Below are 16,335 nucleotides of genomic sequence, written 5' to 3'. Positions count from 1 at the left end.
CATATGAAATCTAACAACAAAAAAAGTCAAACTCATAGAAACAGAATGGAAAGTGGGTGCCAGGGGCTGGGGAACAGGGGAAGTAGGGAGATAGGTACAAGAGTACAGAATTTCAGTCACTAGATGAGTAAGATCTGAGTATCTAATGTATAAAACATGGGGACAATAGTTGATAACACTATTGTATACTTGAAATTTTCTTAGAAATTAAATTCTCACAAACAAAAAAGGGTAAATATATAAGTTGATGGATGTGTTAACTTAATGAGGATAATCTTTTCACAGTGTATACTCATAGTAAATACCCATGTTGTACATTTTAAGTATCTTACTGTTTTATTTATCAATTATACTTCAATAAGGCTGAAAAATAAAATTTAAAAAAATGAAGTATTCTCAGCCCTGGCTGGTTGGCTAAGTGGTAGAGTGTCAGCCAGGTGTGTGAAAGTCCCAGGTTTGATTCCTGGCAAGGGCACACAGGAGAAGTGTTGATCTGCTTCTCCACCCCTCCCCCTCTCCTTTCTCTCTATCTCTCTCTTCCCTTCCCACAGCCAAGGCTCCATTGGAGCAAAGTTGGTCCAGGCGCTGAAGACGGCTCCATGGCCTCCGCCTCAGGCACTAGAATGGCTCTGGCCACAACGGAACATCACCCCCTGGTAGGTATGTTGGGTGGGTTCTGGTTGGGCACATGCAGGGGTCTGTCTGACTTCATCCCCATTTCTAACTCCAGGAAAATACAAAAATAGAAAAAAGAAAAAAATGAAGTATTTTCAGTAGCTAGATACCAATTTTTCACCTAGATAACCTCTACTGGAATCAATTCAGATGTCAGACTTTGAAGACTCTGTTTCTTCCTGAGCTCCAAAATATACAGTAATGTGTATAATAGAATTTTCTTTGCCTCATTCTATTATATTAATCACATGACTCTTTGTTTTATTTCTTACTGCTCTTCTCACTTGGTCTTAATGCCTTGCATACTTGAATAAAGCCTGGGAACTTTCTGAAGAAGGCTTTTGTTAGGCCCATTTCTTTATCCATTGTGTTGAGCACATTATCTGAAATATATTCATCCCTTATAGTTTGTTAATTAATGAATTAAAACACTGTTTTTCTTTTCTTTTCTTTTTTTTAGTGAGAGAGAGAGATAGGGATGGACAGGAAAAGAGAGAAATGAGAAGCATCAATTTATAATAGTGGCACTTCAGTTGTTCATTGATTGTTTTCTCATCTGTGCCTTAACCTGGGGGCTCCAGCTGAGCCAGTGATCCATTGCTCAAGCCAACAACCTTGAACTTCAAGCCAGCATACTTTGGGTTCAAGTCAGCGACCATGGAATCATGCTTATGATCCCACACTCAAGCTGATGACCCCACGCTCAAGCAGGATGAATCCATGCTCAGGCCAGCAGACTAGAAGTTTCAAACCTGGGTCCTCAATGTCTCAGGTCAACACTTTATCCACTGCGTCACCACCTGATCAGGCAAAACACTGTGTTTTAATAAATATTTCTGGTACAGGATTGCTATCTATTGGGATAAAATTAATTAAAATTTATATAATCAAAGCCCCTAAAAATCCTAAAATAAAAACTTTTCTTATTCTTTTAATTTTTGGACTCTATTCGATATTTATCTAAAAATTGTACAAAAATTTAACTTTCAATATATGTTTGGGGTCACATACTTGATCTTACCAAATCAATGATTTAAAATTTTGTTTCATAAATAAATAATATTATCTCATACTTAAAACTATATTAATACTATTCTTTATCCTAATTGAAGAATTTAACCTCCCTGAATAATTTATTTTCTATATATAGTTCCAAATAATTAAATTTTTTGTTTTCTATTTTTTTATTTTATTTTTTTCTTTCTCATGTTGGGAACCTGGGATCCTTCTGCAAGAACTGCTAACTTTGTTACCTTCTGCTGAAATTAGCATGGACTCTCCTTCTCTAATGCAGAGCCTTTCATATGGCTTACATTCTCACAGTTCCAGAGGCTCAATAGAAAGGGAAATGATGGTCACTACTTAAATGAGACTCCATCACTAGGAGCTGTGGTACTGGCATTTATAATCAAATTTTATAATGAAATCAGCTAAAATTTGTTCTGCCATTCATTTCAAAATAATCACCAATGCCCTTCCCCACTCCCTGCCACACACACAATGACGTAAAGCTTTTTCACTATGAAACACATGTTAAAACTGTGCAGAATGGTTAAGCATATACAAAATCCTCAAGCATTTTAAAGGCAATTTAAAATGAAAATGATTATATCCTATATTGAAACAATGATTAAAATATAAATTGAAATTTGACATATAATATTTAGTTTTAGCCTTAATGCTAAAAATTATATTTAAACACACTCACACACAAAACAACTGTAACAACAAACCAATCCAAACAAACAAATAATGTGGATAATAGTTAATTGCTTCACTTTTTTAAAACTGTTATTTCTCTCTTGCTTCAGAAACAATACTTATATTTTAGATAATTACCGAAATTGAACAGCAGAGGGCAGAAAATAGCAAACTGTTTCTTGGAGCACACTTCTATTTAACTGTATGTTCTCCTAGTAGCTTTGAAATTTATAAAATAGATTTTATTACTAATCAATTTGTGATATATTCTTGAGAAAAAGTTTCTAAACACTCAAAATAAATTATTTTAAATTTCTTTTTATGACCATTTACTTCATTCAAGTTAAATTATTACATTTATATTGACAGTAATCTAGGTTTGAAAAATATAAGCTATATAAATCTGACAGTGGATTAGAAAAGTTTCATAAATTATAATATTAATACAATTATGTTAGTATTGCAGGAAATGTATCCAGATATATTGAGAAATATGCATACATAACCACCTGTGAAAGGCACATTAATAGAATAGTATTTGAATTACAAGCAATGCCTACTAAAATTTTTATTTCCATTTTACATATAAATACAGTTGGTCAGTAAACAGTAGTATATTTCCTGAGTTCTTACATATTATTTACTAAAAAAGTGTTCTATGAATCAGTAAATTCTTATTTTATATCATTTATTTTTATAGTATGCAATTCAGTCAATTTAAGTTCTTCTTTGCATTTGACTTTAAAATAGTTTTAGAAATGTCTTTTTTAATGAATTTATATTGAACCCTGCTTTAAACAGCACTATTTCTCCACATGTAAGCTCTTTTCTCTTTTGCTCTCTCACTTCTTTCATTCCAAGTTACTTTGTATAACCTCAAAAAACATTTTTTTTTATATTTTGAAATTTTCAAATAAGGACTCAGTTTACATTATTTTTGTACTTTGCATCTCAACTAGAATTTGATTAGGGAAGATTTGTTTAATTGGATATATATTTATGTCTTACTATTTTCTTCTTATTTGATTTTTAAAAAGAAAAATGTATTTCAATTCACAGAACCCATTTTATATACAGTGAAGTGTTTATTAGCAGACTAAAATAATTTCTTGGTGATAAAATTGGAAGGTAATTTTTTTACCTGTAGTATATAAGCTTAGTAATAGATTATGTATATTTTCCCTTCCTGCTTCAGGAATGCATATAAAATAAAATAAAAGAAACAACAATAGGGAAAACAATAACTTAAATTAACAGGTTTGTAAGATTTGAGAACCACCGAGGTCACTTTGCTCATCTTTCTCATTTTTAATGGGGGAAATTGAGGCCCAAAGTGATTAAGGGGCAAGTATTCAATAATACAGTCAGCGAGAGGCTGCAGGGATGACAGTCATTTGACTATTGTACAGGTAGGCAGTATGATAGACTGCCTTTTTTTGGTATTCTGAAATATTATCAAGTTATTTCTTTACTATTCTGGGCTCTGATCTCCTGCCTCCTGGAAACATTCCCTTGTACTCAATCTTCCTTTATTTCTTTGTTTAAACCACAAAAGTCATTAAATTTAGTGAGAAATTTCCGAGGCAGCTGAGGGAATTGCCAGAGCAACTTCCCAGTATGGGTTTGGCAAGCATTTTCACGTGAAGTGCTTAAATTCCACAGGGGGAAGTCCAGTCTTTGGTTCTCCCCACTTACTCTCATCCCACAATGTTTTAATTCCTAACCTCACTTTTCCCCCCAGTGGTTTCGAGCTTGCAGGTTTCAAATGATGAGCACTTAGCTTACTTTCCTTGGGCAGTGATGTTTCAAAACTCACGGCCAAAACGCGGTGGAGTATCCGGTTTCTAAGTGTGTGGGGAAGAGACTGCAGCTCAGCGGCCTTCCTAGACATGCTTCATCTTCTAATGACTTTTTTTTTACTAACCGTTCCTTCCTGAAAAAGTCTTCTGCTTTTCATACATATATTTAAAAAAGAGGGCTTCTCTGGAACCAAGTTTACATGTCTCTACTACGGGAGAGAGTGTGTAGAGAAGGCTGAGAGAGATCCCGGACCCAGCTGGCTCAGCGAGTTGGCAACACAGGCCAGTGGAAAACACTCTAAAAGATTGGATTTCCATGCAAAGTATTTCAGAGAGTCAATCTTGATCTTTTCCAATGCAGCTATAGCCTCTACAGATAGAATGTTGGGATTTCCTTGGATCATGGTTATGTCATCTTTGGCTAAAGTTCACAATTTTGGAACACTTCTTCTATGGGTATTTTGTTTGCTTGTTTGCTTTTTGGCTGGATCAGGTGAGGTTGATGGCAGCGTTTTTGTATTGTGATGTTGGGTTTCACAGTCTCTAAAAGATAAAAACCAAAATTACTTTTAACGTAAAACAGCAGGGACTGGTGACAGAACACTTCACTGCCAACAACAATTAGCAGTTCGGCTTCTTCTGCACAGCAGCCGGAAATCAGCTTTGCTGCATTTGATCCAGGCTGGAGCATCTCCGCGGCAGCTGCAGCGGCGGCACAAAGGTAGCGCTAGGCAGGGAGCCGGGCGCTGTCCTCGGTGCTGAAAGGCAGAAGCGAGGGGTGGGCGCGACGGCTCGCGAGACCAGAGGTCTCGCCAAGAGATACCCACCGCCCGGCTCTGAGCCGCGCTTTCTCAGCGCTGTGCACGCGACCCTGCTAGGGCAGTGCGGGGTGCGGGTTTCGGGGCGGGGGAGGGGTGGATGCGCGCGCCAGCAGCCGGCTGCGAGTCGCGCACGCGCGTCCGGGACTGCCTGCCCCTCTCTATGACTTGCGTGTGTGTGTATGTGTGTATGTGTGTGTGTGTGTACGCGCGCGCGCGCGCGTGAGAGAAAGGGAGAGGGGGAGAGAGGGGAGAGAGAGAGAGAGAGAGAGAGAGAGAGAGAGAGAGAGAGAGAGAGAGAGAGGAGAAAGGGAGAAGAGAGCGCGAGAGAGGGTGAGTGTGTGTGAGTGCATGGGAGGGTGCTGAATATTCCAAGGCTCTGGGACCACAGCGGCAGCTCCGCTGAAAACTGCATCCAGCCAGTCCTCTGGACTTCAGGAGCAGGGACAGGGCGCAGGGCATCAGCAGCCACCAGCTGGACCTGGGAAATAGGAATTCTTCTGCCTCCACTTCAGGGTTGTAGAAGCTTGGTGCTAAATTGCTGTTTCAAAATGCGGAGGATCTAATTTGCTGAGGAAAACGGCTAAAGAAGGAAGAGGAGGAAAAGGGGGAACAGGGGGATATTTTGTGGATGCTCTACTTTTCTTGGAAATGCAAAAGATTATGCATATATCTGTCCTCCTTTCTCCTGTTTTATGGGGACTAATTTTTGGTGTCTCTTCTAACAGCATACAGATAGGTAGGTATGCTTTGTGCTCTGCTTTTGAATTGTGCATAATTTAGTGGTAATCTTTGTTCACAGTGGACAAATTAATTCATGTCATGTAGACTTATGTCATACCTTGACTGCATTCCAGATTTAAACTGCCTAGAATATACATGTTTTTCTTAAGATGAAACAAAATAAAAAGACGATGACTTTGATACAATAGAGGATTAAAATCTCATTTCTGACCCGCGAATTTTATTAATTCTGCCTTAAAATTTTACCATTTGCTCAGATTCACTAAGGTTCTGAATGCAAAGCTTGTGATTAATGGGAAAGGCGAATGTGTCTTGCCACCAACCTTGCCCTCAGACTCTCATCTGTGCCTTGACTCCTCGACTACCATTTGGATGTTCGACCCCCCGCTACCGGAGTCTCTTGATGTGTTTATTTCGCCTTTTAGCGTGAATAAGAGACTCCTGGGCTGTTGGGCGCCAGCGGGCTCCTCTTTTCCCTCCTGGGCACTGACACTATTCTTCTGCTTGGTGTTTGTTCTTTGCAGGGGGGCTATTTCCCAGGGGCGCCGATCAAGAATACAGTGCATTTCGGGTAGGGATGGTTCAGTTTTCCACTTCGGAGTTCAGACTAACACCGCACATCGACAATTTGGAGGTAGCAAACAGCTTCGCAGTCACCAATGCTTGTAAGTAATGAATATTCATACCTTTCAGGTGCCGCACACGGAAAGCCAGCGAATGTGAGTGCGGAGTGGTGTGTGCGTCTTTCAGTGTGTCAGTGTGTGGGTGTGAGTGACTGCACACGCGCCTGCGTGTGACAGCGTAGGGAGAAAGTGGCCGCAATCTCGGGGACCCCGGCTGGATGGGAGGGTGGGGGTGAGGAAGGAGCGACCGGCATTGAAGAGTGTGCGCACTAGAGAGGTGGGGTAGGAGTTGGAGTCCTCCTTCGTTTCAGGGGTTTCTCGCTTACCTTGAGTACTTCAAGAGAAGCTCTCCCTGGCCCCTCCTTCCCCAGCCCCGCGCGCCCGGTGGCACCCTGCCCACAGAGAACACGCTGTTCCCCAGGGCGCGCCGTCAGGCTTTCGGATAGATCCCACGGGGGACTACCGGAACCCGGCCGCCTGCCCAGGCAGCTGCAGCCCTCGCCTTCGGCCCCGGGTTTAGACCTACAAGCCAGCTCGGGTTCACTCTACAGACCCCGTGAACCCTGTATCTTCCAACTCGACGGGACAAGTTGTTAAATGGTTCCGGAGTTGGGCACGGGGCTGTTACATAACGCCCACCGGAGGGGCGCGGTGAGGTGCCGCGGGAAAGGAGGCTGACGCAGGCCCGGGTGGATCCGGCAGGGGCCGGGTACCGGTGGAGCCCGAGCAAGTCCCTTTCTCGCCGCTTAGTTGAGTTTCAGCCTTCAGCTGAAGGGGGCAATTCTGCCCCGGGGGCCGCGGTCAGCTCGCCGGCCGGGTGCGCTTTGTTCTCAGGTAGAGTGGCGTGGCAAGGGCAGCGAGAAAAAAGGGATCTGAAAGCAGTTGGATTCAGCCGAGTTTGAAAATCTGAAGAAGTCGCTGATCAGCCATTTTAGTCTTTGCAGTTACCCATATTAGCCCCATCACTGTTTAGTGTTGCGGGACACACGATGAAGCTCTCTCGAGACTACAAAGTAATAGAACCCGAGCAATTAAATCTCGAAAGGGTTCAATGGAAAGGCTCGGCGGCCCTTGTCCAGGCGCTCCCATCCCCGCGCCCGCGTGGGTGTGCAGCTGCGGCCACTGTACCTTCCTGCTCTGTTCTCAGCAGCAGCTGCCATCATTTGCTGCAGACTGGGCTGGGGTGATTCTTCCCTGCTTTGATGTTTTCAGTTTGTATTTCATAGTTAACAGTTGGGAGGGGGCTTTGCAGATGGTTCACCTCCCACTTTGGCTACAGTGTAAAGGAGCTAGCGGAAAATTACCACAGAAGAAAAACCCAACTGCTGTCTTCCTACATTAGACAAACAACTGGTGCCATCCTACTTCCCCATATTAAGCCTTAATCATATATGCGATCGGTTGGCTATATTATCATATCAGGAACATCATCAACTCATTTTTAAACCACTGTCACCCGGATGAATGAAGAAATGTAACAATTTTCTTAGACCATTAGAACAGGGTCATTATGAATGTCACAGTAGATTAGATGCCTAGAATTAAACTGTTTATGAAGAACCAATGAAAGAAGGTTTCTGTGCTACATGTTTTCTTCAAATGTTGATATCAAGTGAGAAAAGAAATTGGAGCTGGGAGGAGGGGGAAGGAAGGAAAAAGAGAGAAAGTGGAGAGAGACTCTTAAAGTGGATTTGCAGCTTAAAAAAAAATCTCCATAAAAAATATAAGAATCTCTTGGACATTTTTACTATATATACATATATATAAAGAAACCCCTGTAATTTAATTTTGGAAGGCTTTTATACTTGTCCTAATTACCTATTAGATTTAGATTATTTATTTGATTTGATACCAAGTTTCCAGTCCCCCCCCCCCAAATTATGACTGACATACAACTGTGCTAATGAACCTAAGTCAGGACTGTGATTACTGGAAGTATGGAGATTTTGAAAATGAGGTGAAAGTAATCAACAGATCTACTTTTTGAAAATGGTCAATGATAGAGAAGTTCACTCATTAGTGAAAATAACTAGAGGGCTGACTGAGAAAATAATGGTCATGTCCACAAAACGAATGTCCCTTGAGTCCAATGAATGTTGAATCACTCTGTTGGAGCTTTGTAGAGTAATGCTTACAGTTAGTTTAGGTTATGTAACTAGTTTAGGTCTTCAGTCTCAATATTTTTAATAGATTTATTTTTTCACATAAATTTTAATAAAATCAGATCTGTAGACAGAAAAATGTAAATATATTAAACACATATATAACTCCATGAGCTTCCACGGAATGACACATTCATTAATTAATAAGGACATGGATTTCATTTACACACACACAATTTATTTGACCACAGTCTTAAGAAACTGAAATGAAAATCACATCTTCATTTTGCACAGAAAACGAAGCTGAAATAGAAATTTGTGTGTCTCCAGATTGCAAGAGTACTCCTCCATGGATTATTATTGTAGGATACTAAAACAAATGATGGTGAGGAACTGAATGTATTTTCACGGTTCCCACCCAGGACTTCAGAATATGGCATTTACAACACCCATGTCATAAGGAACCTTACTGATTGCTAAAGAGAACTAGGGAGGCACTGTTGCAGAAGAGAGCTTATTGGGTAGAATTTTCTGGAGTTGACATTGACTCATTGACTAGGTGAATCACTTAACATTTGTATGGCTCAGTTTCTTCATTATTTTAGGAATTTAGATTGTGAAAATAAATGGAGCGTTTGAGTTCTTATTATTTTATTTATTTATTTTGCATAGGTCAATAGAAAATGAAAAAATAGTTTAACTCTTTTCAGAGGAGAAAGATGCTTATGTAAACTACAATCACAAAGTCAGCAGTCAAGAAATGAACGGAAATCTCTAATATCAAATATCAAACTTGCCCAGATGAGTCTTGATTATTTAAATCCTGCTTGAGGTTGCTCTCCAGTGCTTAGCCGTTTTCCTCCCTGGCTTTTCAGACAGAGTCTATGATTCTTTCTCCTATGAAGTGGAAGAAGCAGCATCAAATGTGTTGATAGCTAAAACCAAAAGGTCTTCCCTTATTTCTTCCAGTAATCTAAGGAAGTCTACTCTCAAACTCTGGTATTAAAATATGTATTATCCATCAATGTTCAAAAAGTACTTTATTCCTCCTCCCAGTTAAACCATAAAAATTGCACAGGGTTAAATTTACATATTAAGAAAGTAAAATTTTATACTTTAATAATTCCAAAATAGAAAAAATATATTAGTTTGCTAATTTAATTTTATTCCTTATATGAGGGAACTTCTTTGGAAATGCTGAGGTTGACACAGGATTTAAGGATCCTGTAAGATCTACTGCATGGATTAAGGTTATGCAAACGAAATGAAGTCATTATATTCTGAAGTGGGTAAAATGACTGTGCATTGCACTGAACTCCCACATGCTTCTCTTTCACAGTCACAGCAGGAAAATGCAAGTTCCTTTTTGTTCCCATTTGTTTCCATGGGTACCTGAGGAAATAGACAGATTTCCAATTTCTCTCTCCCTTCCTCTTCCACCCCCCTCCTCCCCCGTTCCCTTTCTTCCTTTCTTTTCTTCTTAGGTACAGATAATACTAAGGTTTTTATTCTTTTTCCTAAGAGTTGTTCAAACGTACCATAAACGTCCATTATGAGAAAATACAAACCATAAAATTAGAAAGAAAAAAATAACAACTAATGTATGATCATCTGACTGTTCAACAATTGAAACCATTGATGGGCCTTAAGAATTCCTTTCTCCCCCTGCCCTCCCTTCTTCCATTCCTGCCATAATTATTTAGTGTCTTCTATTTGCCAGAGACAAAATGAATACTTTTCTTATATTAATTCATTTATTTCAACTTTTCTCTACTATGCTCTTTCGAGTAGTTTTCAAAGACTCGTAGGCCTAGATGCCTTCAGTGAACACTGGCCCCTGTGGTCTTGTGTAAGAACTTGAGTGTCAGGGCCTGAAGATGGTCTAGTAGTACTTATTTATACAAAAGCAGTCTATTGCAGTAATTCAAAATTGTTGTGAAAATAATAAACTTGATATGGCTTATGTGTTTACACCACATATTGTTAACAGAATCAACAGATTTTAGAAAAATAGTAACACTTTTGCATTCTAAAAATTTTTAATAAATTTTAATGCTGTGCTCATTACTACAACTTATTTAATATAAAACTGTCTAAATGTGCTATAAACAAATATTTGATCTCATAGGGTTTTGAAATTAAAAATATTAAATATTAAATTTCCTGCTCAAAATCTATTTATTTTATGAATGACTTTAAGAAATAGCTATTAGTTTATTTAAAAAATAATTTTATACTTCAATTATAGTCTGTTTAATAACTTTATATTTCAATTACATAAAAATAAATCACAAAATATTAAATTTAAGGAAATAGCAGATAAAAATCTACTTTTTCTCTAAGCCAGCAGATGGAGATGTTGGAGAAAATATTGTTCTTTCCTGAAACTGTTGCGCACACCAAATACCTTCTGAAACATTACGAACAGATTTATAAAGAATAAAATGAAAATAAAAGCATTTACTCTGCAAAAAATCACTTAAAATGCTGTTGAAAAGAAAATTCTTGGTGACTTTTAAAAAATGCTTTCAATTTTATTTTAAAATAGATTATTTTAAATTATTTTGTAAACTTAAATTATGCAGGCATTCATAAACAGCACTAACTGTAAATGCTCTTGGAAGAGAGAGAATTCTAAAATTATATTTTTTCAACCTATTAGACTTGATTATCCAGGTATTATAGAAAAGGTGTATTTCTTATCATTGGCGTTAGTCATAAATTATTGATGTTGTGCATCTGCGTTCATTTAATTAATATTTGCTAAACCTTTATTACACTTTGTATTAATGCAACATTATGTGTATGGAGAAATAAGTATAAATTGAATATGTATATATGTATGGCTATAGCTATAAATATAGATTGTACGTAGTTATAGATTGTCTGGGTAATCATGTTTTGCCATTGAGATAATTACTAAAACCTGAAGTTACCAACTTAAAAATATGCAAAATTTTGATAAAACCAGAATCAACTTTTAAACAATGATAAGAATTCCTGGTGTGAAGGAGGTCATGAATAGATATGCAAGAACGCAGTACCTTACGGCATGGTGGTGTAAATATTCAGTCATATTCAACTGGAGGTTCCAAAGAAAGAAATAGCTTTTTATATGGAAGGATAATTTGTCATCAGATTTTTGTAAATGCAATACTTCACTTATCACAAGAAAATTTCAAGAAAGTAATATATTATACCAAACAGAAATCAAAGTATGGTGCTAGTTAAAATATGCTATTTTAGAAAAAGAGAAACTTAATGAAAATTACTGTATGAAACCAAAGAGGCTTAATGATAATAAGAATTTATTCCTATGCTATTCCTTTCTGAAGTTTCAGGCTTTACCTTGTTGACTAGAGGTATGGTAGTGTTCCTATTTCCTATCAAGCCTTTCAAGTGCTAGGTTCATTCCACGGTGACATTATGACAATAGAATGCTGATTCATGCCCAAATCTTAGATCTTCTTGAAATCTCTTCCAATAATACTTAACAAATTTTAAAACTTCTTAGAGTTCCAGAAATTTTAAGGCTCAAAAAGAGCAATTGTTTCTTCCTAATTATTCCAGTGTGTTTTACTATATAATTGAGTTTTCAAAGAGTATTGAGTTTTTTCCCTCCTCTTCCTACTTCTTTACTCTCCCCCTCTTGTAGAGGAAATCAAATCTAAGTGAATACACAGAACGATCTTCTTTTTTCCTGAACTGAGCAAAGGCTGATTTTCACAGAGCTAAAGTATTAGATTTAAACATTTCACTAGGATGTTAATGCTACTGACTAATATATTTCCTTTCATTTTTAAACCAGATTCTACAGAATATAGCCCAGAAAGTATTAAAATACTAGTTTTTTTGTTTTGGCAATTTTCAGTCAAAATTTCCAAGGGTTTCTCTAATGATCTGAATTACTATTTGCCAAACGTGTTGTATGACTATGTCTCTTTAATACGAAAGGAAAATTAGTTGTTGAATTCAAAGTTAAAATTTTCAAAATCACCCATGATTTAAAAATTTTCAAACACCAAAGTGTTTTTCAAAGAAGACTTTCCTAATTTGGATGAGAAATAGACATGGTTCTTACAGTGCTGTTGATTGGGAGTCTAACATCTATTATTTTTCAGTATTATTCAATTTAAAGTATTTTGTCATTTTTGATCATTTTCACTTATAGAATGGAAACATTTTAAAACTAACACGGAAATGAAAAAATCTGATTTTCTTGAAGGCAGGATCATGCCATTGTTGTCTGTGTAACTTTCAGAAACCCTAGTGCAGTTCCCAGTGCAATGAGGCCCTTAATGATTATTTATCTATTAAACACATTAAATAGTACAGATCTTCTTAGTGTAAAATTATACTTTTCAAAGTCAGAATTTTGCTTTTACATTTGGATTTCAAAAGAAACAATTTATATGGTGTCGGCCTCAAATCCTATTTAGAGAAAGGTGTAATACTTTTTTTCTTTTCATCTCTAAGTTAGGTGTGTTTAAAGTTATTATCTTTATGCCTAAAGTTACATAGGTACATGTTAAAATAATTTGCTAAAAATATGTACAATATACATTTTTAGAGGATTTATAAATGTTTTTAGGATAATGCAAAAGCCATGTTACGAATGGTTAGGATACAAGAATCAATTATAAGGGCCTAGACAGTTACTGGTATGTTCATCTCTCATTTTAATTTTGGATTATCCACAAAATGTGAGTATATATATATTCCCAGTATGGCAGCAAAATGTCATGGTGTGCTCCTCACCCTCAGGGTATTATATATCACAATTTTCCATGTTAATTTTTTTAGTGCAATATTTTAAAAAATACTAAATTACAGTATATTTTTATAGGGAATATCTTTGAATAAGAAGTTTATGGACACAGTTCCTTGCATGACATGGCCTAAGTCTTCTAATATTTGCATTAATATGTGTGATTTTTAACATACGTGTTTTTCTTTTTCTATTTTTGAATGAGCAATCTATCTTTAGGATTTGTTTTTTGATAACATATCTTTGTTTTACATTTATTCTATTGATAATTTGCTTTAGCAACACACCTCAATTTGTTATTATAGTTTTATAATTTTATACATTAATTAACATTGCATAGAAAAAAAAAACTGTCCAATATGCTTCCTTCTCATTTGTTGTCTACCATTAAAGACAGTTTTAAAATTTAGAATCTTGATCCTTGTGTTTTTAACTGAATGGAAACAAATAGATTTTGGAGATATGGAGGTCATTAAAGTAAGGGAATTTATAAGAAGACAGTTTCTTAAAATGTTTTAATTTCCATATCTCCTCACATTTCTCAAACAAATGACATATATACCCCTTATAATTTTAGTATTTATATTTTTCTTAATAATTTTACTTTATGGTTTTATTTAGTTTATTTATGGATATGTTATGTTAATACCATTTTTTTCTTGATTATTTCAGTTTAAAATATAAATACAAACTGGGTTGAATTGAGCAATGCTCAAGTTTTAGTTTGTCTTTGAATAGGCATCATATATTTACAGTGTTTATTTATTCTTCTTTTAAAATTAATTGCAAACTACATATTCACTTGTTTTATGGTCCTCTGATACTTTTACTCTGATTGAATTTTAGTGAACCCCAGGAGGTATTCCTTCAATGTGAATATTTTTAGTATATCTTTCTAAATGCACAATTATACTGATGGAAATAATAGAAATATGTTTATACAAACTGAATATACTCTAATGTTTATGATCAAAATATAGGAAAATATTATCTGATTCTTTTTTTTTTTTTGTATTTTTCTGAAGTTGGAAACAGGGAGGCAGTCAGACAGACTCCCGCATGCGCCCGACCGGGATCCACCCGGCACCCCCACCAGGGGGCGAGGCTCTGCCCATCTGGGGCGTCGCTCTGTCAAGACCAGAGCCCCTCTAGCGCCTGGGGCAGAGGCCAAGGAGCCATCCCCAGCGCCCAGGCCATCTTTTGCTCCAATGGAGCCTCGACTGCGGGAGGGGAAGAGACAGACAGAGAGGAAGGAGAAGGGGAGGGGTGGAGAAGCAGATGGGCGCCTCTCCTGTGTGCCCTGGCCGGGAATCGAACCTGGGACTTCTGCATGCCAGGCCGACGCTCTACCACTGAGCCAACCGGCCAGGGCTTATCTAATTCTTCATCCCTATAACAAAAGACAGCCTTGATCATTTCTAACTTCATCATGAATTTAATTGAAACTCAAAGTTATATAATTTGATATAAGAAAAGTTTTTCATAATTCATAAACCATTTGCAGCTGATATTAAGGCTTTGCATTAAAATATTGTTTCAGATTTAGTATTCATGTTACAATTTCCCTAGCATTGCAGTTCAGTCCATTGCAGTAAGAAAATGTCAGTAATAGGAGTATATATATTGTAAAATTTCTAGTGCAAGAATAAAATGGTAGAACATGCATTTCAAAAAACATATTTTCAGGCCAAAGGAAAAATACTTTTTTTATTGCATATTGAAATTGCCAGATTTATTTTCCTTTTATTGCAGATTAAAATTGTCAGATTTCTTAAGGTGTGGGGTGGAGGCCATACATGCAGGAAAAAAATCCAAGAGGCAGAATAATTTGGTGTACTAGTTAGGGCAGTGGGGATTTGGAACATAGAATTCTTTTTTACTTCTATCGTTATTGTTTAGCTTTTCCTTGACTTGATGTTGCTCAGTTTGCACTTTGCTGGTCACTCTTTTCTATAATAGCATAGAGCTACTATAAGAGTGAATTACTTGTCACAAAAATTATTAACTACTTCTAGAGCAGGGGTAGTCAACCTTTTTATATGTACCACCCACTTTTGTATCTCTGTTAGTAGTAAAATTTTCTAACCACCCACTGGTTCCACAGTAATGGTGATTTATAAAGTAGGGAAGTAACTTTACTTTATAAAATTTATAAAGCAGAGTTACAGCAAGTTAAAGCATATAATAATAATTACTTACCAAGTACTTTATGTTGGATTTTCACTAAGTTTGACAGAATAAATCTTTATAAAATAACTTACTATAGTTAAATCTATCTTTTTATTTATGCTTTGGTTGCTCCGCTACCGCCCACCATGAAAGCTGGAACGCCCGCTAGTGGGTGGTAGGGACCAGGTTGACTACCACTGTTCTAAAGGAACACATGAAGGAAAAGAGGAATTATGCATCCCTCTCAGGCAAAAACACCATTTTTAGGCGCTTTAGCATTCTGAATGAGCAAACAATGTTATTCTTAATAATTATGAAGTAAAATATTTTCTGAAAAGTTTTAGAAATATGGTAGATAAAAATATGTACTATATAACATATTATAAGACTTTAAATTTATGAGGGATATGTAATGTGTCAAAATAAACTTTATGTCCTGCTTGGTGTAGCAGACCTGTGCCTGGAATACTTGTAGCAATTCAACAACTGCTTGATAGATACTGAAAAATGAGGTTTGTCAATGGAACACAGTAATATTTTTCTTTTCATATATGTTATTTGGTAGTGATATATTGTATTTCTTTACAACTGAATAATATTTTTTTTAAATCCTACATATATTTAAATATATATTAGCATGTCTTTGAAGAATAACAAAATTAACAACTCATGAACAACATGTATTTTTTGTCATTAAAATTAATTATTTAAAAAATTATTAAGGATAATTTGAGACTGGAATACAGAACACAATGAACATTTTTCAACCCAGTGAATAGGGATTATAAGGTATAGGGTGGTCAGTTTCATTAATATATTTGAAAGTATTGTCATATACATTTTAGTAGATCTAATTTGGAACATTTTTAACACATTCTTCAAAGGCTTCATGTAAGCTATTTATTGTAAATTATAGATATTTAGAGGGACTAATCA

General features: G+C 36.5%; 1 protein-coding gene across 6 annotated transcripts in view; it reads left to right on the top strand.

The window, feature by feature from the left end:
• The first annotated feature begins 5,312 nt into the window (after positions 1 to 5,312).
• Positions 5,313 to 16,335, top strand: part of GRIA2 (glutamate ionotropic receptor AMPA type subunit 2) — a 130,017-nt gene continuing 118,994 nt past the window's right edge. For all 6 annotated transcript variants that reach the window (XM_066387507.1, XM_066387498.1, XM_066387540.1 and 3 more), the window contains exons 1-2: positions 5,313 to 5,732; positions 6,262 to 6,402. In XM_066387507.1, coding sequence (XP_066243604.1) covers positions 5,645 to 5,732; positions 6,262 to 6,402 — 229 coding nt within the window. In that variant the 5' untranslated portion in view covers positions 5,313 to 5,644. The remainder of the gene's footprint in view (positions 5,733 to 6,261; positions 6,403 to 16,335) is intronic.

Source organism: Saccopteryx leptura, chromosome 1 (genome assembly GCF_036850995.1).
Source record: "Saccopteryx leptura isolate mSacLep1 chromosome 1, mSacLep1_pri_phased_curated, whole genome shotgun sequence".
Lineage (NCBI taxonomy): Eukaryota > Metazoa > Chordata > Mammalia > Chiroptera > Emballonuridae > Saccopteryx > Saccopteryx leptura.
Note: the sequence above shows the minus strand (reverse complement) of the source record. Positions and strands in the feature narration are given on the sequence as shown.